Here is a 26,925-nt window from a genome sequence, read left to right as displayed (position 1 = left end):
CAAAGTAGATAAGCGAATTTTTCACCATATGAAGTAAATGCTGCCCTGTCAATTGGAATGTTTCCTATTTCAATAAAAAAATATCTTTATAAATATCGTTATTAGGTCATTTTTAGCAGCGAACAGGCTGGCACACAGTGAATACTTGATTGAAATGGAAGGGCAATTTGGAGAGCAATTTATGTATTTAATTGATAGCTTTTCTCTATTTCGATAATTAGAATTGAAATAATAATGAAATGAGATGAAATTGTAATGGCGTAACCAGACAGGGTGCTTGGGTGCGTATGCATCCCCAGATACCTTTTTCATAGAATTATTTGGCGAAAAAGGTCCCATTGTAGCCATCTCCCCTGTTTCTTCCCGCTAAGTCAATGACCACGGTTGAATATTGTTAAGCTCGTGGAAGTTTAGATATTTATACTTTATAACAGACCGGTAAACTACAATCTTTATTATATTTCATATGCATGTAAACTCAAAAAAGCTTTTCGATAGCGCAAGTATGCAAGTGATGGGAATGGCGATACAAGGTTTTCATGGAGAGAATGCAGTCACTAAAATCAATGCGTATCGTAGCAATGGTTCTAAATGACATTGCTGGGGCACGAGGGTGGGATGGAACAGAACATTTTTGTTACAGAGATAGCTATATGGATGAACACTGCCGGAATTATCACCAAATTTTGAAACATCCCGAAAAAAGTTCAACTGTATGCCAAAATGGCACGACAATAAGAAAACGAAAAACAATTTCTACTTGGTCACTTTTTTCATATCTCAATATTGATAATTTCTAGGATATTGTCTGAAACTGAAATTTTTATGTTCTAAGATTTTGCCAATCAAATCCTTTATCAATGACATTTGTAAGAGGGGGTGCTTTGGGTGTTAGAACCGGCAAACCTGTAAAACTTTTAAATAAAACCAGGAAACCGGGCTAAAATTAGGAAAACCGAATATCCGATTCCGAAATCCTGCAGGCTTTCGAGAAAAAACCTGAAACCTGGTGATTAATATTGGTAAAACCCCCCAAGACGTGGATACCAAAGCGGACATATTACCCTTTGTTATCTATCAGTGGACACATTGCTTTATCGCTGCCCAGCTATAGAGATTGCTTAGACCATTTTTGTGTTTTTAATCGTATTTATGTATTTTTCAATAGTTCAACAAGTTGCGATAAATTATTCACGTTGCTGGTTAAAGAGATCGGGTGTTAGCAACGAGTTGGTAGCAACCAATGTCATTGAAGATGTAAACACCCGCGCTCCGCTCAAAGCCTTTCAGGGTTTGTGACTCAACAACAACAGTTAAAGATGGCTGACTTGAAAGGGCAGTGAGTAGGGTTACTAGACAGTCTAAGATGTCGGCCAGAAGCCGCACAACAAACAAGGGAGCACCAGGAACAAAATCTAAAAGGAAAGAAGTTCCTTGGGAGAAGCTCATGAAAGAACAAACTGATTTTGACAACGGGCAAGCAAACTTGAGAACAGCAAAGAGCGACGGCCTAGCTTTTGACCAGACGATGGACGATCTGGGATACTCCCCAAAATCATCGGTAACATACAGTGGAGTTAATGATACAAAATCTCTTTTTGATAATAGCCTTCAGCGAGGACATACAAAGCCAAACTTTAACTTGAATGAATCGATGAACTCTCTTACTTTAAGACAAAATAGACCACCAAGAAGTTCCCCAACGGCAGCCGCTCCTTTTGATGCAAGTGTACGTCATAGTAGTCCAGGAAGAACAAGTAACGGCTTCCACCGAACATCGCCAACATTAATAAGGAAAAACATGAATTCTTTTGGACCACCAGATCCTCAAATAAACCCAGAGATTGAAAATGCTGTTATCTCTTTTTGCTTCATTGACCTTATTGACATTTTGAGATACTCAAACAATATGGTCAACACTGAAATTCTAAGGGAAATGTTACGAAAAGACATTTTGGTCTGGTTAGATGCCTTCTCGATGTATATGACAGTTATATGCAGTGCACATCCAATTAGGTTGCATGATCTTTTGAAATATCAAAGAAACATTATATGGATATATAGAGAAACTGAGGACACATCTGCTTGGTGGAGATATGACATAGCATTTAGACGCAAAGCTGAACTACGCCAGATCCAAGATTGGAGTATTATTGATAGAGATTTGTATGGTGCTGCCTCTTCAGAAAGAGTTAGGGAAGGATTCTCATGTGTACCATGTCTGTCAAATGAGCATGTTTTAAGAAAATGTCCATTTGGAGAAGGAGCCAAGAAGGGTTACCCAGTGATTGATCTAAATGGCACAATTGCTTCAAACAATGAAGCTATGGAAAGGGCCCTGGCCAACCCAGAGAAGCTTCTTAAAAAGCCAAATGATGGTCTAAAGCTGAAGTTTGCATTTGGGTTCGTACATATTGCTGCTTTATGGAGTTACTCTCAATACCATACATGCCTAATGGGTCTATAGAGATTTTGAATTAGGATTAAAAGCATTAGATATGCCTTTTTAACTATTCATAAAGTCAATAATCATTGATCAATTTTTTTTAATTAATCACATAAGCCATTTTGTCCTAATTATTTCATGGCAGGATATTTTGAAAATATATGTAAATTGCTATTAATAAGAATTTAAACTATACATGAAACAAACAATTAGTTTTTAACTGCAGTCATACTTGTGAAAAAAGGTTTAAAAAGAAAAGAATGATGAACAGAAACATCAAGTGATAACTCAAGTATTTTGACAATGTTTGATAGAAGTAAAAATTGTTCAGATTTCTGCATCTGATTATAATGAAAGCTCTCTAATCAACAACATGATTTTTGCAGGTACCATGGCTACAATGCTTGTAACAATATATTTTACACACAAAGCAATGAAATAGTCTTCCACACAGCTGCTCTTGGCATTGTGTATAGCCCTAAAACTCATGAGCAAAGGTTCTACAGTGGCCATGATGATGATGTTCTATGTCTGACTATTCATGATGACCAAGACTTTGTTGCAACTGGTCAGGTAACCTACCTTTTGTAATTCTAATAACACAAAATTCTGTTTCATTTGTAGATATTTTTAGAATTTTATCTATTAGGGATTTTAATTTATCCAAAAGAAAATTGTTTACTCCATATCTGTAAGCAATATAATTGAATACCTAACAGGTAACTATGTTTCTGCAATATTAAAGCAATTAGTGATTTGTCATACTAAATCTTCATTTTTCCATTAATAAGCAGGCTCTTTTTTAACAATTTCATGTTCCAAAACTTTGCCTAAGTTATATTTTTAATATTTTATGTTTATCATTTTGCTTAGATTGGTAAAAATCCCTCAACACATGTATGGGATGCCAGAAGTATGAAGACGGTTGCCATTCTCAAAGGTTTCCATAGAAGAGGAATCATCTGTGTTGACTTCTCTGGTGAGTTTTTTCTATTTATGAAAGACTGCCTGGAATTAAGACTTGTTGTCTCTTTACCAATTAGGGCATTAACTGATTGGGATTTTACAAATATTCAGTACCTTAGATTTAGAAGGATTCATCGCTGGTCCTTGTCTTAACACATCAAGATCCTTGATAATCTCCAAGTGCCTCTTTTATCATACCTCTTCAGCAGTCCTTTAGAACTTCATTTGTTTGCAGCATTGCTTGCTACCATGCAAAAAGTGAAACAGAACACACTAACTAGCCTGTTGGTTACTTGATAGAGAGTGCAATTGTTAGAGTATTAAAGGATCCACCTTTCAAGTAGATTTCTCTTTGCTTTTTATTTTTTGACTCATCTGAGAATCCACTAATTATGTAGTGGTTGCTCTAATTCATAACTAAATTTTTACAATGCTCTGCAATGCTGTATCTAAACTGTTGTTAAAATGATCTGTTTTGTTTTACAGGTGATGGAAACATGCTGGCAGATGTAGGAATGGATGATGACCATTGCATATGTGTTTGGGACTGGAGAAAACAGGAAAAAATTGCATCTACAAGGTAGTATTTGGATCTGAATTCCCCTTGTACCCCTGATTTGATTTTTTGTGATCATGAAAATACAGGTGTCAGTTTTTAACACTTAAAGTTTGGATCAGTCCTTTTAGCACATCTTGCCTGATATCTTATTAAGACAGTTTTGTTGTTTATATTTCATTCGAACACCATCTTAGTTAGCTAATCAAGATTCCTATGCTGTTTTTATCCAGGCTTCTGTTGCTAAATTTGAAAGTCTTATTGTGTGTAATCATTTTAATCTGTTTTGAAATTTGGTTTCTTTGTTTAAAGGGGTCACAAAGATGTCATTTACAACTTGGAATGGAACCCATATGAAGTCAACCTATTTGTTAGTGTTGGTGTTAAGCATATCAAGTTCTGGGCAGTTGATGGTTAGCCTAAATATATACTTGACAAAATCTTCATTGCAATTGATTTCATACCTAGACTGGTTCATTTTGCCACCAAAATGCTATGATTGGGAATTTTCTTGTCGAAGTTTGCTGCCTTTGTTTAATGGTTTTTCAATTTTTTGCTATTGGATTATGACATTAAGAGATTCTGTCGTGAAAGAAAAAGGAAGGGTGTCATGTTTTCAAGAAATAGACTTCGCCGGTAACAATAGATTTAAATAGTAAAATTGACTGTTTTTGATGGTGACTTTGTATTTTAAGAGCTCTCTGGTTGGTAATCAGCTTTCTTCATATTGCATTGTAAAGCATCCAATAATGTTACGGCAATGCGCTTCTATTACTAGAATATAATTGGAGTTGATTTCAAATTTTCTAGGCAAAAAGATCGTGAAAAGAACTGCTACATTTGGAAAGGCAGGAGAATTGGGCGACATGCTTTGTGTGTGCCACAGTCCTTATGAGCATTTGTGCTATACTGGTAGTTCAACTGGCGAAATATATGTTTGGCAAGGGTCAACATTTAGGAAAAGGATGCCAGCACATAAAGGTCCTGTCTACGCAATGTTTGCACTGTTGCAGTCGGATGATAAGGTGAACCACTGGTTTAATTTCATTGGTTTATCGATTTCAAAATGTTTCCGTTTCTATTGCAAGTTTTTCCAGGAATCTCTCAACAAATGATGGTTACATAGCAACTGTAAACGCCGCAAGAAACTTTTCCGATTATCAACCAATTGTCCTTCGGTGTATCCTGTACTTCATGGTGTTAGTGACAGGAGTGATACTTATTTGGATTTGACGCTCTTAGGCCCCAGAAATATGAGAACTGTTTCAGTTGAAAGTTGATTTCACATTAGAATCAGTTTGCAATCTTCGACAATAACGTTTCAGTGGTGCACCATTTTATCTGAAAGGTCCTGAAAACAAAGCCGATGTTCCCAAGTAGTTTTTCGAAGCCAAAGTTACTTGAATGTCGAAGATTTTTAAAAGTATCTGCGAAATTCTTTTATTTTTAACATCTTTGAGTCTTTAGAAAAAGGAGCTAAATATCTAATCCTTCTTGTTCAAATCCCTGTATCCAAAGATACTCGTTTCGCAAAGTTATCTGAAGTCCTCAAGCTTTAACTCTCTGTTCGGCATCATATTTTGATTTCACTTGATTTCATTTCATTTCAAAGGGATTTGTCAGTGGAGGAAAAGACGGCGTTGTTGTTCTTTGGGATGAAATGTTCAACCAGCCATTACGTGCGTTTCAAATCGAGACCTCCAAGTTTCCACCTGGTACGATACTCCTTCATGAAAAGCCACCAATCCGATCTTTGCATACTGACGAGGGAAGAATCGTCGTTGGGACTGGGCATGATGACGTCATTCAAATTTTTGCTGATGGGTCAATGGAAATGATTCTTCAGGTATTGAACTATCTCTGATTAGCTGCTTCTAACCACATCCATCAAAAAAATGTGTTTTTATTACTACGATATGTAACAGATATGTCCACAGTATAAGTGCAAGTATATTCTGCGCACTAAGATCATTCCTTGCCACAATTTACAGAAATTGAAATAGTTTTGATTTCTTCCGTGATTTTTCCTTGTCCAGCTCTTCAACTTCTTAATGTGACAAACGGCAAATGTTGGTATTTTTTCTTAGCATTTTTAAAACTAATTTTTTTCACCGACAGCTCCGCATTCTATTATTCTTTTTAGATTGTTGCCAAGATAAGTTTTTGAAATTAGCATTTTGTTTAAATGTGTTTATTAGCATTCAGGTTTGTTTGAACCTTAATGACAGTAATGAATTAACCTGCGAATCGCTTAAATTCGGTTTTTCTATTTCCTTCCTGTGACTTGCACTAAGACAGCCGTCAATTTTTATTCTTACACGCCACTCTGTGTTTTAGGGCCACGGAGAAGGTGAGTTATGGGGCCTAGCTGTTCATCCCCGTGAACCAGAGTGCGCCACAGTCAGTGATGATAAAACTCTCAGGATATGGAGTTTAAGCGAGTGCCAGATGAAAAGAGTTGCCGTGCTTCGAAAAGGAGGCCGCTGCCTCGATTACCATCCTACTGGAGATACTATAGCTGTTGGTTTAAATGACGGTAAGTTATGTCGACGCTCCTGACACGAGGCAAAAGTATGTAGTCTATGGAGTAATGTGTTACGTATTTTATTCTACGCTGTGACTTGAGGATATTTGCATTGCAACCAGTAGACTTGCCTGAAACCTTGCTCTGAAATTCGTTTTTTCTCAGAGTGAGACTTTTTGAAGAGGCAACGCTAAATGTCTACTGTACTCGTTATTTTATCTGCATTACGGTTTTATGATAATAAAAATAAAAACATCGTGCATGTATGTTTAAGTCGTCTGTCAGTTATTATGATTGGTCAAAGGAAAATTGCCACTCATCAAACAACCAATCAGGCGCCGATTTGTAATCTTAGCCAATCAAATATAAGCCTCTACCTCTAATAGGCTATCATTATTCTGGCCATCAGAAATCCTTTTATAGGACTATTTTTTATTGAAATTTGCTTATTGAATCTTGTCATGTGTTGGATCACTCCAATCAAGGCACTGATTGGTTTTGTTCGTTTTAGGGAGTTTCATGATTGTGGATGCAAGATCTTTGCAAACATTAATACATTTGAAAGACAGGAAAGAAGAGCTCTCCGATATCAAATTCTCCCCAGGTATGATATCTCATCTAAAGATGATAAGTTTTGTGTGCGCAAGTGAACGGCTCTTAGTTGCTTGCATAGATTAAAAGAGCGTTAATGAGCATACCATTTCATTTTGTGAAGTATTTAGAAAGCCAACAAATTGCTATTCCAGTTAGTTACTAATTTGTTTAGTGATCGGTATAATTTAAAAAATGTTGCATAATTTTTTCTTGCCTTTGGATTGCATTTGACATTTTTACAATTTGTTTTTTTCTTTTTTTGGCAGTTTTATATGCATTCATGTTGACTTATTTGAAATTAAAACTGACATCATTTGATCGTTCTCCTAAATGGTATAAAATTGTGTGTTGTTATATGAGCCATATTTCTAATGACCATTTGGTATTTATGGAGTTTAATCAAGCCTCTTTGGTTTTTAGATGGCAAATTTGTGGCAGCTGCGTCTCACGACAATATGCTTGATATTTACAGTGTTAAGCGAGGCAAGAAGTGTGCAACGTGTACTGGGAATTCCAGTTATCTTACACATTTTGATTGGGATAAACGAGGTAAGACACTTTAGAAGCGAGGTTGTTAGATCGAAGTTAGCCGAGCCTTTTTTGAATGGTTAGCGAATATGCTGCTAAACCGATTTTGAATCTATTGCACTTTTTCTGTACAGCATGTTTTCCAACAAGTCACGTGATTTGCATCTTCAAAGTTTAAGACCATCACGAAAAACAACCTTTTCAACATCCTTTCTCTTTCTTTGGTATCTTCTTCGAGTTCACATATCAAGCAAAATGCTAAGCATATACTTGTGGTGATTGGAGTTGCCAGCTCTAAATGATTCCAAGAGAAGGCATCACTATGTTTTGCTATACAAAGACACCTTGACCAATTCTTCCAAAGAGTAGCAAACTGATGACTTCACAAAAACACAAAAATCTATTTTTATAGTTTTTGGATTTGAACATCTAACCTGAAAAAAACACTATTCTGTAAACAATCTTCAAATCTTTTCTTGGCCACATCTAGTAAATATGTAACAGGTGTAACTGCCTTTGCACATTTGTAGATATCTCACTATCAAATCGCATTGTTCGCAGTTTTACATAGATACTTCTGCCCATGTTGTCAAGATTAAGTTATATTCATGACATCGTCATTTTTCCACTCTATTGGAATAGTTCCTCTCAGAATAGTTTTGCAATAGACCGTTTTATTTCGTAGGCCAGATGATACAAACAAACTCGGGTGCTAGAGAACATCTTTTATTCGAAGCCCCATCCGGCAAAAGGAAAACAATGAGCATTGATGCAGTAGCTAGGGTAGACTGGGCCACCTTCACTTGTGTCATAGGACCAACGGTTAAAGGTATATTCCCTCCAATGACTGACGTCACAGATGTCAATGCAACCAGTAGAAGCAAGGACTATAAGCTAATTGCCAGCGGAGATGACTTTGGTCAAGTGAAACTCTTTCAATATCCTGTTCTGGTAAGATAAATTACAATTAATGTTTAACTTTGTGTCAACAAATCATTTGGTGTTTTCCACGATGCTACCTGGGAAAGTTCATGGGAAAGTACATCAGTTGAATGATTCGTCTGTGAACTATTGTTGTCTGTAACTTATACCATTTGACCCAAAGTATTCTTAAAAGCAATCCAGGCCCAATTTTCATTATGTCAGTTAAATTCCTTAAGAGCTTTTTATCCAAAAGAGTTTATGCAATGCAAAAAATGTAACTGCGATGCCTAAACTAGAATTTGAAGAAATTTTGAAAGCTGTTATTTCAAAAGAAGGCAGACATGCTGAAATTTGTTGGAAATACTGCGTACTTAGAGAACAGCATTTCTCTCTGTTCTCGTAACCAAGCTTTCTTGATAACAGAATGTTATAAGCTATACTGAAGCTTTGTTCAATTCGTATTTCTTGTTTCCCATTCACAGCAACGTGGTGCTCGTCCGCGCGTCTACAAAGGACATTGTAGTCACGTGACAAACGTTCGGTGGACGAATGACGATAAATTTCTACTCAGTACGGGTGGAATGGATGCCAGTTTGCTTGTATGGGAAAGAATCGAAATCGGACCCGAGGGTATGTCTTTATTAATACATTCTCTACCTAACTTTATGATTATTCATATATAAGCCTTTTTTGTAAAAGCAAAAAAATAACACAGAAGTGAATAATCATTTCCCTTAGCCACGTTAAATATTTTTTAGATTCGTCTGATAAGCTGCCTTGGAGACTTCTTGCTTATCAATCCGCATTGATTTGAATAATCTTACGTTAAAAAAGCCGCCCTTTTCATTGAACCTTTCCGCCTTTGCCTTCATGTTACCAGGAATTTCATAGTTGAGTCAGGGCCACCGTGAGAGGAGGAAGGGGGCAAATTGCCCCAGAGGCTTTAGGTCTAGGGGGCGGCCTCATAAATAATTAATTCCATTTTAAGAATGGAATTAATCAGATGTAGCAAATTAATGTCTAAAGACAACATAAAGCGTTCAACGATTGCGATAAAATGACTGTAAGAAAGGTTCTAAAATGCATTTTAAGCTAATCTGAAGGGCGTTGTCGCAAAGACTTTCTGCTCGTTCTGCTTGCAGAGGACCTCGTCTCTTGGTTTTGCCCTAGGCCGTCCGAAATCTCTCGGTTGCCCTGAGCGGGGTTAGGACATACCTGGCTTAATTGCAATGGGGTTTTACTTTGGCTTTTCTTTTAGCAAATAAACTTTCGGGAGGGTTTTGATAAATCCTTATACTGTTCCATTATACTGTTTAAACCATAATGGTGATGCAAGCTGAAACTGTAAATGTGCTGTTTTAGGGCAGTAGCCCGTGGTAGTTCTGGCTTTTGGAATGTCAAGGCGGTTTTGGGTACAAAATAGTCTTTCATGAAAACAGGATTAAGGTTGTTAAGTGAATCATGCTTTTGTGTTTTGATTGAACCTATCCGCCTTTGCCTTAAACTAATAAAAATAGACAACGTATTGTGATTTCAAAATGTTCTCAGAAAAATTTTTGATAGCAAAAATGTTGATAGTATTATATGATAAATATGACATGAAAAGAGTATTACATATGTAATTGTATTTTTGGACCGTCAAATTTCTTGTATCTCATTTCTCACAAGTCTCTTGTATCATTCCTAGCGAATTATACGAAGACAGAACGAACTTAAAAGCCATTTTGAAACCACTGTCTATTTGTAACACACATGTGGCTTATCTTAGGATATATGTTCCTTTGTGCCCTTTGTGTGCTCAAGTTGGTTTAGAAGAGATTCGAACATATCCAGAAACCAAGATTGATTGTCATAAGATTGGATATGATTTTGTGATAACGTATAAGCAAGTCTGCCTGGTTTTCAAAACCTTTAGCTATTTTGTGACGTAAATGCAATGGAAAAGACTTTTCTGATAACTATCACAGGTTTTGAGCTAATTGCTCGTGTTATCTTTCTTAATCTTTAAAGTATCAATTCCTTTTGTCAGATGACGATAAACCCTCAGAGAGAATCCAACCAAAGTTTTTACCAAGTGGAACAATTAAGAATCCTGTTTCAAAAGGTAAACCTGTTTGGGATGACTGACGAAAATACAAAAACCTGTTATAGCAACGTTGGCAACATGGTGAGTTCCTCTGGGATAGTCGTGAACATTTGCAGGAATCTCGAGGGCACTTGGCAACCGTGCAAGTCATCATGGGAAAGTTGGCACACGTTGCTGAGTGCCCCCCAGGAAACGGTGCCCCAAAGGCATTTTGGGGTAGATTGCCTTCCAGCATCTTGACCCTGTTTCCAGTTAAAAAGGTATGAAGAAGGAGCAACTTCGCAGTTGAAGCAAACACTGGCTTACCCAGTGACATTTTGCAACTTCTAGAAAGGAAATCAATTTTTAGATATTTGTTATCGTCCTACGTGTAATGACTAAATGAAATGATCGTTGTTGAAGCTGTTGAAGAGATGTCGAGGGGTCATTCTTATCGTTATTTTGATTGTAAAATTTTTAAATGTCTATTGTTACTGTCATTTTGTAGTTAAGGATATTGTATTGAAATTAAAGCTAAAATCTTTGTTTCGTGATATTTTGTGGTATCAAGGTATTAATAAACAAGCACACTTTGAAATACCTCAATATTATTTAAAGGTATCAGCCAAGATGACGACTGTGTTTGACTTCCAACCCCCCATTGAATATCCTACTTGTAGATAACCCTAGTAAGCGATATTCTGCTCTTGGCATTGATACGTCATCAACGAAGAAGGCCTTCTTATTCGCAAACCATGCATCACGGTGATATGAACGAGAATCTGGAATGAAATATCTGCAACCCTGAAATTCGTTATAAAAAATGTTTATAACGTAAAGCAGTGTTGTTTAAAATGGTCAAACGAAAACGAAATGGTGATGTTTTTCGATTTTACGAAACAGGCATTCGCGTTTCCAAGTAAACTAAAACGTTTAATAATGTTCAGATTCACTGCTCGAATTGTACTTTTTATATCCTTTATCGATATATCAGTTAGATGGCCAGATTATTGGAGAAAAACAAATGATATCATCTAATGACAAGACTAATGCATTATGTCTAAAACTTCTTTACACAAACAACTCTTTAATTGTTAAGGTTTCCCCTATTTTTTTAAGACCTTTTCCACCTCTGCTGTACTCGATGTCATACTTTCTTGGAACATACCCCAAGCCCCCCAACCCCCAACCCCCTCTGAGCGTATCTACATCGTAAATGCCTCCTACAATAGAGGTGACAAGAATAAAACTGTTTATTTTTCCTTTTTACTGATGAAAACTTTTTTACTTGATGAGGCGTTATATGCATGTATTTAATGGGAATTGAGGTATATGTATTTGTAAAACACTGTATTTCTTTCTACATTCGCAATATATATTGTAGCTGAAATATTATAAGGGTATTTTATATGCTTTAATTTTTGGGCTATTTAAATAAAGGATTTACTGTATTGAAATTATTAGCATTAAACAAACTATTATCTCGTAAATACTGCCTATTCTTTTGAACTCGCTTGTTTTTTTACTGCAAGAAGTAACTACCAGTCATTTCCACCTACCACTAAGTTTGACAATCTTTATAATTATAAATATCACTATCAATCAGTATCATATCGTTGTCATCATCAAAATCACCAATCATAATCGCAAATCTTAATCGCAAATCAAAATCACCAAACAATCACCATCAACATTGGTATCAGTATCAACCAGTATCACATCATAGTCATCATCAAAATCACCAATCACAATCGCATATCACAATCATGAGTCATAATCGCCAAACGTAATCACCATCATCGTAGGTATCACAATCAATCACCATCATCGTTGTCCTCATCAAATGCAACAATCATAATCGCAAATCATAATCGTTAATCATACTCCCTAAACATAATCACTGTAATAATTGGCATCACTATCAATCAGCATCATCCATCATTATCATCAATCGCCATTATCAATCTTTATCATCAACAATTATCGTAATCTTAATATCAATTATCTTTTCTGTGCTCTAGAATTTGTGATTCTGGAAATTTTTCCGGAACAAAAATCATGTAACTATTTAAGCTAACTTAAAATTAAGTGAACAATTTTTTTGCGGTACAGAATTTGAAAATGGCTTTGAAAAAAGCAAACATTTTACGATATACTAAAAGCTTTTTCGTCTGACACTTCTCAGAGCAAAAACGTCAGAATAAGGTTCCGAAAGAACACGATGGAAAATATATACCCAGTTGTGGATCGAAATAGGCCAATCAGAAAAACGCAAGCACAAGACCGGTATAGTTGACCAATCAGTGCCGCGAGCCTAAAGAAAAATTACTAATGGAGTCCAAGAGAGAAAACGAACTCCTTTTGTCTACACAATGGTGGCTTTTTCGTTTTTATGTAGATTGACTCCAAAACTGCTAGATGGAAGGACGACCGGGCTCTGCCAATTATCCGAAACATGTCGTCATTATAGAGTTTTGCACAATCTGGGTTGTCTTAAAGATGTTGACCGATGGCAGAATCACTTGTTTTAACAGTGTTTCTAGACCTACAAGATCGAGGAGGCTGTTCTCTTTGAGGGGCAGTTTTGTTTCGTATGTTGGAAGGAACATGCTGTTTTATCCTATCCCCCAATCTTGTGCGTCCTACGTAGCCAGAATCACACTGGCACGTAAATTCATAAATGACGGAACTTTTTTGTTTGGTAGGAACGCAATCCTTTTGAATGGATGGAAGGGCTCTCCTAGTGCTGTAAACAATCCGAGGATTGACAGCAAAGAAACATTTGGTTATGGCTTGCCTAATCTGACTCTCGAATCGCAAAAAAGTGTTACCAATCCATGGTAGTTTCAAATAAACCGGGCACTTTTGCGGCACTAGGAATCTAAGCCTTGATAATTTTTTAGAAATCTAAGCCTTGGTTATATCGAATACAATCTCCTTTTTGCCCTTATGATTCGGCGAATTGCAAATATTTCGTCCTTTACAATTAAGAACTGTAAAATAAAACGTCTCTAAACGATTTTTCTATAGATTTGGGCATTTGGGCCTCTGAACTTTAATGACAGTTGCACTTTTCAATATGCTAAGTTTATGCATGAGAAAGAACGAGCAACATACAACAAGCTGCAAGCAACATATTAGCCGCCCGTTAAGCAAGAATTAACTTCGAAATACAATTTGTTACGTTGGGAGGTGTCAAATTCTGGAATGTCATTCCTATACACACAGATATTCGCTCCAAGCGGTTTTGCATTAAAAAGGGCCAAAATTTTGGATGTTTGGAATAAAAAGCGGTATTTTTCGGTAATATCATTGCCCATTACCCTTGTTAAAACCAAGACCTAATTTCATATCATCCTGTACCTGTACTTTGATACTTTGCAGCTGGATTTAAAATAATTCCGAAACAGGCCGAAGCGATCTCTCATATTTCGTGCGTATTGCACGAAGTAGTTTAGGTGTCACTATTCGCCAAACATGGACGACGATGGCGGGAAACTTGATTTGGCCCAACTGCGAAATCTTGTTAGAACATATATTGACAATCATCTGTACCATACTGCATTGTTTTGGGCAGATAAAGCGTGCTCCTTGTCCAGCAACAGCCAGCAAGATATTATTTGGCTAGCACAGACTATGCTATTGACAGGACAGTACGAAAGAGCGGCAGAACTGTTGAAAAAGCACGGCCTAGTGAATTGTAGTCCAATCGCCAAATATATCGTAGCAAAATGCTATGCAGAGCGAAAAGAATGGGACAAAGTGCTGGATATACTTGAAAATGATCAAGTGGATGTTAGTTCTTGTGATGAGCAGGGAGATATTTCCAAGTTTGAAGGACCAATTTGTGGTCGGAAAATTGAAAGTGCCATCTGTTTGTTGAAGGGGATGGCGTACGAGGGGTCTGGAAACAGTATTATCATAAAGAGTTTTGCTGCAGATGCATTCAAGGAGGCGTTACGACTTGATGTTTATTGCTTTGAGGCGTTCGATTTCCTAACTGCACACAACATGATGACTGCACAAGAAGAACTGGACTTGATTGAGTCACTCCCATTTTCAACGCAGTGTTCAAAAGAAGAAGCCGACTTTGTTAGGTTTCTGTATGAAAGTAAAATCAAGCAATACTGTAAGCCAGTCGACCCGAAACTTCCAAATCACCTTGAGGCTCTGAACGAAAACCTTGATGTAGTTACCAGTCATGCTGTAAGGCATTTCAATAGCTGTGACTTCAAGATGTGTTACAAGCTTTCATCTGCAGTAATGACAAAGGACCAGTTTCATGAGAGCTGTTTGCCTGTGCACATATCATGTTTGGTAGAGTTAAAAAAGAAGAATGAACTCTACCACCTTGCCTCCCGATTGGTTAATAACTACCCTAAAAGAGCCATCTCATGGCATGCTGTAGGAGCATATTACCTTTTAACTGGAAGAAGTGAAGCTGCAAGGAGATATTTTGGGAAGGCAACTGGGATTGACCGAGTATATGCCCCTGCTTGGCTTGGATTTGCCCATAGTTATGCCAATGATGGTGAGCATGACCAAGCAATATCAGCTTACTTTACTGCTTCAGAATTAATGCCTGGCTCACATCTTCCTTATTTCTACTTAGGGCTTGAGTACATAACAACCAACAACATTAAACTTGCTAGACATTTCTTCAGAGAAGCATTGAAAATATCACCAGATGACCCATTTGTTAAGCATGAACTTGGCTGCATTGATTACCAAAATGGTAACTACAAGTCTGCAAAGAAATACTTTGAGCATGCCTTGAAAAGGCTTGAAATAATTTATGGCAATGTCATACCAGAAGAATGGGAACCACTTTTTAGCAATTTAGGTCATGTATGTAGAAAGCTAGGTAATTATAAGATTTCATTACATTACCACAAGACAGCTTTAAACATTTGTCCTAACAATGCCTCAACATACTCAGCAATTGGATTGGCACATTGTTATCTTGGCAGCTATGTAAATGCGATATCTGCATTCCACAAGGCACTTAGCATTCACAGAGATGATACAATAAGCCAAGAACTTCTCGTTTATGCACTCAATAATGCAGCAGAATCTCAAGTCACAACCATAGACAGTTCGGATGATGAAGGTCTTGGAGAAGACACTGACAGGACTGCTGAGAAATCAACCATTGATATGGATGAATCTTCAATGATGGAGGAAGCTTGAAAACGGTACTTTATTTCAACAAGTTTTAGTGATATGAAATATGTATTTCCCTTGAAACTATCATGAGCTCTTCCAGATCTACAAATAGGATTGAAGTAGTTCAGCTGGAAGAATAGTTTTTTCTAGTGTAAAGCTAGTTTTTTCTTGCATGTATATGATAAGAAGCCAAAATAACCAATCATTATTTACATTGATGTTATATTTGCTTTAAAATCACTTTTTAAACATAAATCTATGGGATTTTCTTGGATTTTACAATTTTGGTTTTTTTGGTATTTTTGAATTCTTGCTCTACCAATTAGTATCAAAATATAGAGACTCGTTTATCTTTCCATAGAAATTTTTCAGCACACATTCTAATGTGAACATTCTCGAGCAACAAAGCACATAATAATTTTTCCGAAGGAACAAACTGCACTTCCTCTATCTATGCAATGTCTTAAAAGTAATTTCGTTGCAGACATATATGATTTTTCTAAAGTAAGTCAAACCCTGTATTTGTAATGAAATAAGCAACAAAGCTAAATGAATGAGAGATCATTAAAATCTCTAAAGATCTAATAATACAGTTCTTTCAATTAATCTGTTCGGTTTAGATAAATTGGGCTGTCAAGGTTTGATTCACAACACTCATAAAGAGAGATCGTTTTAAACATGCATAGCATTGCCCATTTCTTGGTCAATGGGGTAAGCTAGACCCCCATCTAGCCCCAATTTTGTCAGGATGGCTGGTGTCAATAATTTTCTCAATTCAAAAAGGAAATGGCCAAACCATTAAAGGTTAGGGTTCAGAAAGTGAAGGCTTAGTACAATTCTAGCATAAAATAACAACTTGCCTATTATCATTTGGAAAACACTTGGGGTGTACAAGAAAGAAAGGTTCTTTTGTAGCCATGCTCATAAAACTTCCTGAAAAAGTTATAAATCCCCTTTTTTGCTTTCCAATCTCTTTTTCAATTCTTGGAAAAAATATAATTTAAACAACATTCTCGGTATCAGTGGGTATTGTAAAAGGAAATACCAAACAGAAATTTACACTGTCCATGCGGATCATATTACAGATTGAGGGGGCTAAAACGTTTTCGAAGGGCTAAACATGCTAAAAACTAAGAGCAAGGTTATTTTTGTATGGTTTTAAGTACATTTTGGAAATTACTGGGAGAGGGCTTAAGCCCCCATAGCCCCTTTCCCCGTTTCTGTGGTTCCTGTGTCTACGTACAAGGGAAGAAGAATACAAAAGTACTTTTAGTACCAACTTTCATGCTTGTATCTTAAAATGCACAGTTCAACTGCTAAGCGGCTGCACTAAAAAAGCATCGAGCAGAACGACCGTTTTTCGCGCCTTTTTTTGTCCTGATCACGGGGGCATCGTCCTTCAGGGTATATCTATATTACTGTTTACTCAAAGGCATTGGTTGTTAGCCTGGGGGAACTCATATGTTTCCGCAAACAGAGACGTGCCGACCAACGGGGTATTGTTTTCAGACTTCAGACTCCGGGACAGGTTATCACTTTTTGACTCTGCGTTCATGACAGGATTGTAATTTTCTTTTTGGCTTCGTGACAGGGTCATTATGCGTGAATCCATAGCAAAAATAAAATATTGAATTATGACATTTTAAGTTTTTGATAAATTAAACAGCGCAGAATGAACCACAATTGATTGCCGAAACTGTGAAACATTTTTTGAAACCATATAGGAAAATAATGTATGCTGGTTGATAGCCTAGAGAAACTCCGGGACAGAGTGTCAGATTTTTTAATTTGAATCCAGAACAGGGCGCCTTTGCAAATTTTGGGGGCGTGTCCCCGTATTTAGTAAAGTGAAGTACCCCCCTTGGGCTGTTGGCGAATGCTACAACTACTTTTACTGCCTTTAAAAGAGGATTTTACCGTACAGGTCATAATCAGTTTCGTCACTATGGCTTAACAATGCTATCTGTCATAAGAATTTTGCAGCTCGGTAGTGGAATGTCGAAAAAATATTGATTTGTTAGAATTTTTTTGAAGTATATTAGTGATGATTCCTAAGAATTTTTAAGTTGCAACAGTTAAAGCTTTTGAGTTATCTTTGAAAAATATCAGTAAATCACTAATGTTTTGCATGGAAGCAACTCAAAAACGTTATTTTTTGCTCCCACCTCAACAATAAGGTTGAACTATTGTTCACATTTAATTTTTTTCAATTTTACTGATGTAAAACAAGGTTACAACAGAACTTTCTAAAATATAGCCATCTGAAATTCATGCCTCAAACACGTTAACATAATAAAATGTTTTTAATAACTCTTCAAAATTTTGATGCTATAATTAATAACGTAATCTTTGTAAACAAGAATTTACAAAAAACTTAAAATGTTATTTTGCTATTATTAGCTATGATACAAGTATTTTAAAATATCGTGCAAATATCTACATTGAGTTCAGAAGCTTCTGTCAAGACGATTTGTGAAAATGTCGTTGTTTATTTTGGCCGCTTAGGTCTCTGACCATAACACAAAAAGAAGCAGCCAAATAATAGGTAAAACTGGGAGTGAAAAGAAGTGAAAAGAAGTGAAAAGAAGTGAAAAGAAGTGAAAAGAAGTGAAAAGAAGTGAAAAGAAGTGAAAAGAAGTGAAAAGAAGTGAAAAGAAGTGAAAAGAAGCGAAAAAAAGTGAAAAGAAGTGAAAAGAAGTGAAAAGGAAAACATATTACTTGCTCTGCATCTAGAAGGGTGGACAGCATCGCCTCCATTTTCTTGGTTTTCCCACTCTCAGTCCCCGTGCACAGGAATATATTGAACACTTATGGGACTGCCCAAGTTTTTATCAAAAACCCAAGATGGAAAAGACCTGTTAAGTTACAAATAATTCAAAAATTCTAAAAAGTATCAACAACACCCTTCAAAAATTTCTTACCAATGGATGAAATAGAAATAAAGAGATTGGCTAAAAGTATAGCACCAGCTTGTGATACCCAGTAGTTGGGTAACTGCTCCGAAATGGAGACTTAGCTTCAATTATTATTATTATTACAGGACGAAAAAGCCGCGAAAAACGTCCGTTCTGCTCGATGCTATTTGCGACATTTTGGATCGTTTTGGGTCGTTACGGCTGGTTTTGGCTGGTTTTTGCTGGTTATGGGTCGTTTTGGCTTGTTTTGGGTGATTACATCGTTTTGGGTGTAGTTTATTAAAACGCATAGTAACGTAGTGTTTAGGATTAAAACATACTTCATAGTTCTCAGGAAAGACCTTCAGTCTGGAATCGCTTGGTAAATTTTTTACTCTCCTTGTGCGAAAAATCTTTTTTACACAGCAAAGACGCTGAACTCATTGAGCAGCCGACAATTCTGGTGTACCGTGATCTAATGTGCTCCGAGTCCTTGAAAAATCGAGCCCCTCCCCCACTTTTACGAACTTTGTGTTATTGAATAAAATACATCTGAAAAATCTTTGTTCACAAAAACGACCCTGTCAATTGTTTTTGCCATTTTCTCTGACAAATCCATGGTGGAAACGGCTAAATCTGCTACCCAAAGCTTTGAGTCAAGAAAAAAGTTTCTTTGCAAGCGTGAGAAATTTCACGTTTCCATCGTTGGAGAGATAGAAATTGCTAATGGCAACGGGATTTCTTGGAATTTTGGAATCGAGGCTGGGCTTGAAATTGGCCTAAATAAGGAAGAGATTGGAATGGACGATCGGTTTGAAAGAGTGTTTGAAAAGCTCTCGGAGGAGGCAAGAGAATTGTATCTATCAAAAGAAATTCCTGTTCTAGACTCTCCTCCCACGCCATTGATTTTCCTTCGTGAATATGTATCAAAAAACCGCCCCGTGATCATAAGAAACGCTTTTGACAACTGGCCTGCTTTGTCGAAATGGACAAATGATTATCTTAAGAGTGAATTAGGATCGACACAGGTTACCGTCACAGTAACACCAGATGGCTACGCAGATGCTCCTTCGGGTGAATTATTCGCTTTACCGGAAGAAAGGCTAATGGAGTTTAGCACATTTGTAGAAATTTGGGAAAAGAAATCGGCAAATGGGGTGTTCTACGTTCAGAAGCAAAATTCAAATTTCACGGATGAGTTTGATAAACTCCTAAAAGATGCGGGTAAGTATTAAGATTCATTTATAGCGCCAAGAAAGTCAGGTTATAAGTATGCAATGCTTCGATTTTAATTTTAACTTAATTTACTTTTCAAAAAAAATCCAGTGTAATTTTCTATGTATCGTGGATTGGACATGATTGTGCATTTTAATGTGTTTTTCTATTTCAGGTCACCAGTTGGTACCAAAATATTCTAATATTTATTCAGTCCACGTGTAATTATTAAGTTGATTACAGCCAACTTTTATCTGTTGTGCTTGTTTTGTTGCAGACCACCATGTTTCCTGGGCTTCAGCGGCTTTTGGTACAGATCCAGATGCAGTAAATATTTGGATGGGGAATTCTGAATCAGTAACATCAATGCATAAGGATCACTATGAGAATTTGTATGCTGTAGTCAGAGGACAGAAAACATTTATACTCCACCCTCCTACAGACATTCATTGTATTCCATACAAGACTTACAAGCTTGCTCAGTATAAAGAAAAATGTAACTGGAACATTTGACCTTATTGAACTGTCCAGCAAAAAGCAAAATGAATATAAGGAACTCAATAAGGATAATATGTATTTGAAAGTAAATGGTAGTGGGAGCCCAGACTACCAGGGTCTTTCTTTGCAGAATATTGAAAGATGTGAATCAAATGATCAGAGTATACCAAACGAGGATGATTGTGACTCAGTGTCATGGATAGCCATTGATCCATTGAAGCCTGACCTTAAAAGGTACCCTAAATATGCAAAGTGTGAGAAATATGTTGCAAAAGTTGAAGAAGGACAGTTGCTGTACTTGCCATCTTTGTGGTTCCATCATGTTACCCAGGCTGATCAAACAATTGCAGTCAATTTCTGGTATGATATGGAATATGACATAAAATACAATTATTTTAAATTTGTTGAGGAAGTTTCTAACATAGTTAACTCAAAATGTGATAGCTAGTCTTTACATGGAATCATGGCAGTTTTTCCTTGAAGGCCTAGAAAATTAAAATGATATGTTATCCTTCTACTCCTATAATACTTAATATCCTAATTGTTTGGGTTTCCAAAATGTTTAGTTTACTTTTATTATTCATATAGGCTTTCTGGATGCTGAAGTAATTGATACGTAATCAGCATGTCTCTCTGACTCTCCAATAGATGTATACAAACATTTAATGACTTCAGCAACCCTGAAGTACAATCTTCTTTCTTCTGGCAGGCTTGGAAAAATTTTGAAATTTTTGAAATTTGTTTGCAATTTGGAACTTCCTTTGATGTAAGCTACAGAAAATATGAATGTTGGTAACCTTTTTGTAGAAGTAACCACTATGAAAAATTGTCCTATTTTCTGCAGCCTACTGCCTCTTTCTACCAGTGTCCCTTTCAGAAGCTTTAAAATGCTTCTGAACTCTTTTATCTAGCACCATCCTTGCTAGCAATTTAGATGAAAAACTGTTACAAGCATTTAAAAAATCGATATAATAAAGAAAATTCATGCAAATACTACTTATTGTAGTATCTTGTAAAATAGGGTTTTCATCAAATATTTTTGTACTGAAAGTTTTCTGGTTTTCTTTCAAACTTCAAAATTGCTGTACAAATCTAACTTTCCTATTCAGCCACCAAAACACCTAAATAAGGGTCAAGAAGGTAAACTAGAAAATCACATGCAAATTTTGTTGAAACTTTCTTTGCCTATTGTTAAGATAAACTTTGCTGGTAAATGTATACTTGAATGTAAACAAAAAATGTGTTTCCTGCAATGCTAATTGGGATTGCTGACCGTGTCTTGACTTTAGCCACACCACCTGTAAACAGTAAACTCTGGAAACTTTTATTCACAATGCAAATTAAAAAATGATCAATTATATTTTAATTATTTACAGAGTTTTACATGGTACTACAATATAAGTTTGATATAAAATTGCACACTAAACTTATCTCATGCTTGCTTTGTCGTAAAAATCTAAACTGATGTTGTGCACGTTTGTACACTAGACTTTCAAACGTAGGTACAATGTAGCATCACCTTCAACACTTTTAATTCTAGGTTGGCCCAACCTAAGGGCTGACCTTGATACACTTATGGGCAGCTTTCCTTTGTCGATCATCTTGCCATTTTATGGTTGTTTTGCCAAAATAAGAACAGGATGTCCCAACAATTTTAGAATGTACAATGTTTCACGGTTTGGTAGCCTCTCAACCTGTTCCTTTTGATTCCTTCAAACGTAATGTAACAATTATGAGGCAAGTGCCCAGCTCACTTTTTCTTTAGTACTTAAACCATTTGTGTTATAAACTTTAGAAGGACGCTGTCACAGGAAATTGTTTCATTTGCAAGGCAAAGTGCAAGCAGCCAGCAACGCTTACCTTAACACTGCTCTTTTTAATTGACACAAAAATTGTTTAGTTAATCGGAGAGATGGAAAGGTTTTCTAGATGACTGTAACGGTAGCTGAAAGTGCAGGTGTCACACTGTCTTTGGAGAAGATGCTTTTAACTCTCCGGTAACTTCTTTTCATAAATGCGTTTATATCTTGGTGCATTCTTGCATATATGAATGGATTCAAGCAATTGTTTACTAGTAGGAGAACTAGCGTGAATTCCGTCAGAATCTCGAACATATGTAGCTCTGCTAAAGATTTCACTCCTCGGAAAACAAATATTTTCAGCAAGATTGCCAACGGCATTGTACACAGAAAGAACAAAGTCACGATGATAAGGAACATTTTTACTGCTCGCGTGTTCTCTATATAATGTTGTGAAAGACGACGCCTCGCCTTCGAAGCAACTCTGAGAGCTTTAATGCACAGGACATAGAGTGCAATTAGAGCAATTAGAGGGACGACAATTGTTAAGCTTGACCAGGCTATTCCATAGTACAGTATAACGGTGAGTGGTACTTTCAGAACATCGTATGTGTAGAGATAAATTGGTAGATATGAAAGAAAAGAAATTGCCCATGTACAGCATATTGCTACTGCTTTCGTCTTCTTTGAAATTCGGGACTGTAGTGGTTTTGTTATAGCTCTGAAAAAATTGAATATTTCACTGTTTATGTTGAACTATATCATTGTTAAGATATTTATGACTGTTTTTAGACTACGTTGCACCTGATAATAATTATGAAATATTCCAAGCTTCAATGGTAGAAGAGGTTTTCTGGGCAATGTTCCTTAAGGATACCAAACAAAACTGGTCTTCAATGGAGCAATACGAATATTCCTTATAACTATTGTTACTTTGAAACTTACACACTGCCATGTTAGTGATAACTAAACATAACAATATTACATCCTTTTTTGAAGAACATACCGAGGATTGATTTGCTTCAAAAATAAGACGAAGTAAAAGCATGACTCAGATGAAGATTTTAGAATATAGAAAGAATTAATATTTTATAGAATGTATTTGTAGAAAAAAAATTAAAGAAAGAATAACGTTTGGACACTCACGCCTCCTAAAAGACACTCCTAAAAGTTAAATTATTTGTTTCTTATGAAAAAATTTGAAGGCTACATTCCGTTGGCATGCTAACACAACATCATTTTTCATTCGCTAGGGCTTTAGTATAACACTCTATTGTTCTGGGGCACAGTATATCTATGTACATATCTAGTGTATCTAAGCACAAAATACTGTTAAAGGTAAAAGAGACAGGCCTTTTCAGGTTAAAGGTCTAGAGAATAACTGAAGAAGAGTTACTAAACAAACATATTGATTCAACTTTTATTGCAGCAAATTCTGCAGGGCTCTTTTTGCTACGTACTGCAGACATCTGCTGTGAATAAAGTCATTCAAATTTCCTTACCTGTGTCTCTCTACCGCGATTGATACCAAAGTCCATGATGATACTGTACCAGACATTCTACCTAGATAAATGTTAATATGGTACCACACGTACGCATCGTACCGCTTCGATGAAATGCCATAGTAGTTTGGGTAGATGATATATGTAACTGGTGACGTCATGGATACCATTAAGTCGGCCACAGCGAGGGAGATAATAAACACATCACTGTCTTTTTTATGCTTCTTCGTTCCTGTTTTAAGATACAGTTTGTTAATAACCCTGGTTTAAATCATCATGTACTGCACATTTCTGTGTTGATTCTTGATGTGTGCTATGCAGCTCTTTATGTGGATATTTTAAATTGGGAACCTTCCAACCCCTTTTTCTGTTTGGCCCCTGCACGTTAGAAGAGCCCTGTACACGCTCCTAACTGTATGACATACGGCAAATCTAATCTCTTTCCTCTCAAACTAATATTAGGCAAGAGCGGTCTAAAAACCACCTTTTTGACAAATCTTAAAGCTTTATTGATTTTTTTTCATGCAATTAAAGTGTAGCACTGATCAGCACAAAAGTTAGTTAATCAGCACACATGCACACAACCGGTACTTAATCAGTTTGGTCTTTGCTCAACCAATTTGGAAATACCTCTTCCCTAGCCAAAATGTGAATTACAAAATCGATGAACTTCAACTAGATTTGAAAGAAGAGGTCCCAATCATAGAACTGTTTAAAACCTACTCCCTAGTAAAACCTACTGAACCTACTGGAGCTTTCTGGAAAGGAAAAACTTACTGGAGCTAACTTAATTTACCACAATGTAACTTCATTTGGAAAACTCTTTAATGGTAACTGGAGCAGTAGCGTACCCAATGGGGGGAATTGAGGGGTCTGGACACCCAACTTTTCTAAAATATGGTCCTTGAGATTTGTCCAAATCTCAAGGACCGTTTCCGAGATTATGTAAAACTCAAGGAGGGGGGAAGGTGGGATAGAATACTGTATGCTTGTGTCAATAACAATTGAAAAGTACTTTGCCATTTACCGTTGCTAACATGAATTGAATAATGTGAAAAATTTTGCAGAAAGAGCGTATCTCTGCATTCGCGAGTGTTTGAAGGGCGTGGTCCAAAAACATTTTCCCCAGACCCCCCACTGCTGCTGCCATGCGTACGCCACTGAACTGAAGCTAACTTACCCAGTACCCAACAAACCAGAGAGTTTCCAAGTATTCCAAGAACAGCGACTAAGATGTAGAAGAAAAGAAAAACTGGTCGTTGAGCGAAAACTTGATCACCAGAAGCCATGATTTTCAGCTTGTACTAAAATGCTTCTATTGATTAAAACCTTGATGCTTCAGTTGAGAGCGCAACGAATTTTCTATTTACTTCCATTTCCAGTTGGTTTATAAACAAAAAAACATCAGGTAAATAATTAAAAAGACGTAAATTTTTCCAAGCAAGTTTCGATTGAACATGCTACCTTGCACTGGAAAACAAGCTTTTCAAACTATCTGTAAACAAATACAAATTATTTCGATAGAATATCTTGTTTACAATTACTCAATCAATTAGATTTAGTTTTCCAGTTTACTCTCATTTTCCTATAAGAGGCCGGCCTCAAGAGAAGTGTTTTCAGGGTAGCGAAGAATGAATCAACAAAAACACACATAGAAATGCTTATGGCAACAATCATTGAAAATTCATATTTTTGCATTACGTTGTTGGCTTCATACAATTTCAGCGAGTGATCTCAATCGCTCAGTGTAAATACTGTTTTGCTTTTTTAGGGATTTAATTGGCTCTCGTGCCCAATCTTCTTTCCTATGACTACATAACAAATACTTGCGCTATATATCCGACCGATTCTTCAATGTAACATGATAATGACAACAAACTAAGTAAGAACTGAAAAGGTATTATAAAGCACAATAAACATTTTATTTACCTATTTCAAGGTCGAAAATTTAACATCATCAAGATTAAGATCAAATTTTTTTTGGCTAAAATCGAGCTGTCATTTTTTCCAATTCTAAACTCTCTACGCGCAAATCCCTCCTAACCAGATCAATGATTTACACCGCAAATTCCTTGCCATCCACATATACCGAAAAGTCTGTATCGATTAAATGTCATGAACACTGATCTCAAAAAGAGACTGGATCGAGCTTCTCCAGCCCAGCATTGATTCCACATTGCAGCATCCATCTTGAGACCTGGCCGTGTTGTATGAGATTAGAGAGAAATTTTGATGGTTTTAGTTCAACTTGCTTTTTCATAGTAAAATTGAAAGTAACCGTTGAAACAAAAACTTGCATCATTCGTAAGAGACGTTAAGCAGACGTTAAGCTTGTGTAACAAAGAATCCACTGTTCACTTATTTTCCTGGGCCTGTTGCAAGGCCTACTTTAAGAAATTTTTAATACTGCACATTTTTAATTGTATTTTAATAGAAAATTTTTTTGCTGCAATCAGTGCAAACCCTTGCGAACCCCAGATGTCTTAGCCACGTGCCCCAAATTTTGAACACGTATATAGGCCCTGATGCAGAAATCACAAACAGACAAACAATAACACTTTAAAACAGCCACAAAACAAACAAACAGTAGCTACAAAACTTGAATAGAACCATAGTCACTTATCTCTTGTAAACAACGGAGTCACTATCTCATGTTTTGTCTGGACAGTACAACTAAAAGGTTTTATTAGGCTCTTTATCGTTCTTTTTGTTAAGTTAAATGAGCTTCTGTTAGATGCCCAGAACATGATAGGGCAACTGATACATTGTTACTAAATGTTTTGTCTTCGACAAGATCAAATTACGAAATTTGCAGCAATGCTGACATTTACAGTAGATGTTATGTTTTTGGTTCTGGGCATTTCGTTTTGTTTTAAGTTTTGATAAGAACGACTTTCCGATAGTCAAGCGAGATTTACAATACACGAACTCTTTATCGAACTGACGAGGAAAATGCACATTTTGTGAACAAAGCAGGAATCCGGGATAGCCGCAAATAGACATTTTCACAAATCCCAAAATTCAATACTGCATATTTTCGAAATCAATACTGCACGTTTTAAAATTAATACTGCACAAAATGTGTAATACTGCACACTCAAATAGGCCCTGGCATGTTGTATCTTAGAATATTTAAAAATTTAATGATTAATGCACAATTTAAGGCGTAGCACTGTGTGTGCGCCGTTTTAACAAATGGCAGCCCAAAGCTTTAGGCGCGAGAGGTCTCAAGATGAGAGACTCGATTA

At 36.4% G+C, this 26,925-nt stretch overlaps 4 protein-coding genes across 4 annotated transcripts; 3 read left to right on the top strand and 1 right to left on the bottom strand.

The window, feature by feature from the left end:
* Positions 1–46: 46 nt before the first annotated feature.
* On the top strand, positions 47–12,093 carry LOC135694700 (echinoderm microtubule-associated protein-like 6). Its single transcript, XM_065213533.2, has 13 exons — positions 47–2,403; positions 2,833–3,019; positions 3,320–3,425; positions 3,899–3,992; positions 4,281–4,381; positions 4,779–4,993; positions 5,581–5,814; positions 6,306–6,504; positions 7,004–7,096; positions 7,507–7,635; positions 8,300–8,565; positions 9,021–9,168; positions 10,568–12,093. The coding sequence occupies exons 1-13, from the start codon at positions 1,367–1,369 to the stop codon at positions 10,663–10,665; spliced, it is 2,907 nt and encodes a 968-aa protein (XP_065069605.2). The 5' UTR covers positions 47–1,366; the 3' UTR covers positions 10,666–12,093.
* Positions 12,094–14,050: 1,957 nt separating this feature from the next.
* LOC135694703 (cell division cycle protein 16 homolog) lies at positions 14,051–16,051 on the top strand. Its single transcript, XM_065213542.2, has one exon. It carries the CDS (start codon positions 14,081–14,083, stop codon positions 15,791–15,793), a length of 1,713 nt encoding a protein of 570 aa, XP_065069614.2. The 5' UTR covers positions 14,051–14,080; the 3' UTR covers positions 15,794–16,051.
* Positions 16,052–19,431: 3,380 nt separating this feature from the next.
* On the top strand, positions 19,432–20,996 carry LOC135694623 (bifunctional peptidase and (3S)-lysyl hydroxylase JMJD7). Its single transcript, XM_089109620.1, has 3 exons — positions 19,432–19,887; positions 20,156–20,374; positions 20,484–20,996. Exons 1-3 carry the CDS (start codon positions 19,464–19,466, stop codon positions 20,822–20,824), a joined length of 984 nt encoding a protein of 327 aa, XP_088965746.1. The 5' UTR covers positions 19,432–19,463; the 3' UTR covers positions 20,825–20,996.
* A 1,112-nt stretch (positions 20,997–22,108) lies between these two features.
* Positions 22,109–26,210, bottom strand: LOC148959777 (apelin receptor-like). The gene is made up of 2 exons (XM_089109619.1): positions 24,858–26,210; positions 22,109–23,909 (listed from the first exon to the last, which is right to left on the bottom strand). Exons 1-2 carry the CDS (start codon positions 24,964–24,966, stop codon positions 23,674–23,676), a joined length of 345 nt encoding a protein of 114 aa, XP_088965745.1. The 5' UTR covers positions 24,967–26,210; the 3' UTR covers positions 22,109–23,673.
* Between the last annotated feature and the right edge of the window lie 715 nt (positions 26,211–26,925).

Source organism: Rhopilema esculentum, chromosome 8 (assembly GCF_057945365.1).
Source record: "Rhopilema esculentum isolate cy_ngs chromosome 8, ASM5794536v1, whole genome shotgun sequence".
Taxonomy (NCBI): domain Eukaryota; kingdom Metazoa; phylum Cnidaria; class Scyphozoa; order Rhizostomeae; family Rhizostomatidae; genus Rhopilema; species Rhopilema esculentum.
The sequence above is the reverse complement of the archived record's forward strand: the minus strand, read 5'-3'. Positions and strand labels throughout refer to the sequence as shown.

Coding starts and splice junctions, on each gene's coding strand:
- LOC135694703 (XM_065213542.2), top strand. CDS start 14,081: ATGGACGACGATGGCGGGAAACTTGATTTGGCCCAACTGCGAAATCTT.
- LOC135694623 (XM_089109620.1), top strand. CDS start 19,464: ATGGACGATCGGTTTGAAAGAGTGTTTGAAAAGCTCTCGGAGGAGGCA. Junction 19,888..20,155: donor TAAACTCCTAAAAGATGCGG/GTAAGTATTAAG, acceptor GTTTTGTTGCAG/ACCACCATGTTTCCTGGGCT. Junction 20,375..20,483: donor TGCTCAGTATAAAGAAAAAT/GTAACTGGAACA, acceptor GTGGGAGCCCAG/ACTACCAGGGTCTTTCTTTG.
- LOC148959777 (XM_089109619.1), bottom strand. CDS start 24,966: ATGGCTTCTGGTGATCAAGTTTTCGCTCAACGACCAGTTTTTCTTTTC. Junction 23,910..24,857: donor TCTGGTTTGTTGGGTACTGG/GTAAGTTAGCTT, acceptor ATCTTAAAACAG/GAACGAAGAAGCATAAAAAA.
- LOC135694700 (XM_065213533.2), top strand. CDS start 1,367: ATGTCGGCCAGAAGCCGCACAACAAACAAGGGAGCACCAGGAACAAAA. Junction 3,426..3,898: donor CATCTGTGTTGACTTCTCTG/GTGAGTTTTTTC, acceptor TTTGTTTTACAG/GTGATGGAAACATGCTGGCA. Junction 9,169..10,567: donor AATCGAAATCGGACCCGAGG/GTATGTCTTTAT, acceptor TCCTTTTGTCAG/ATGACGATAAACCCTCAGAG.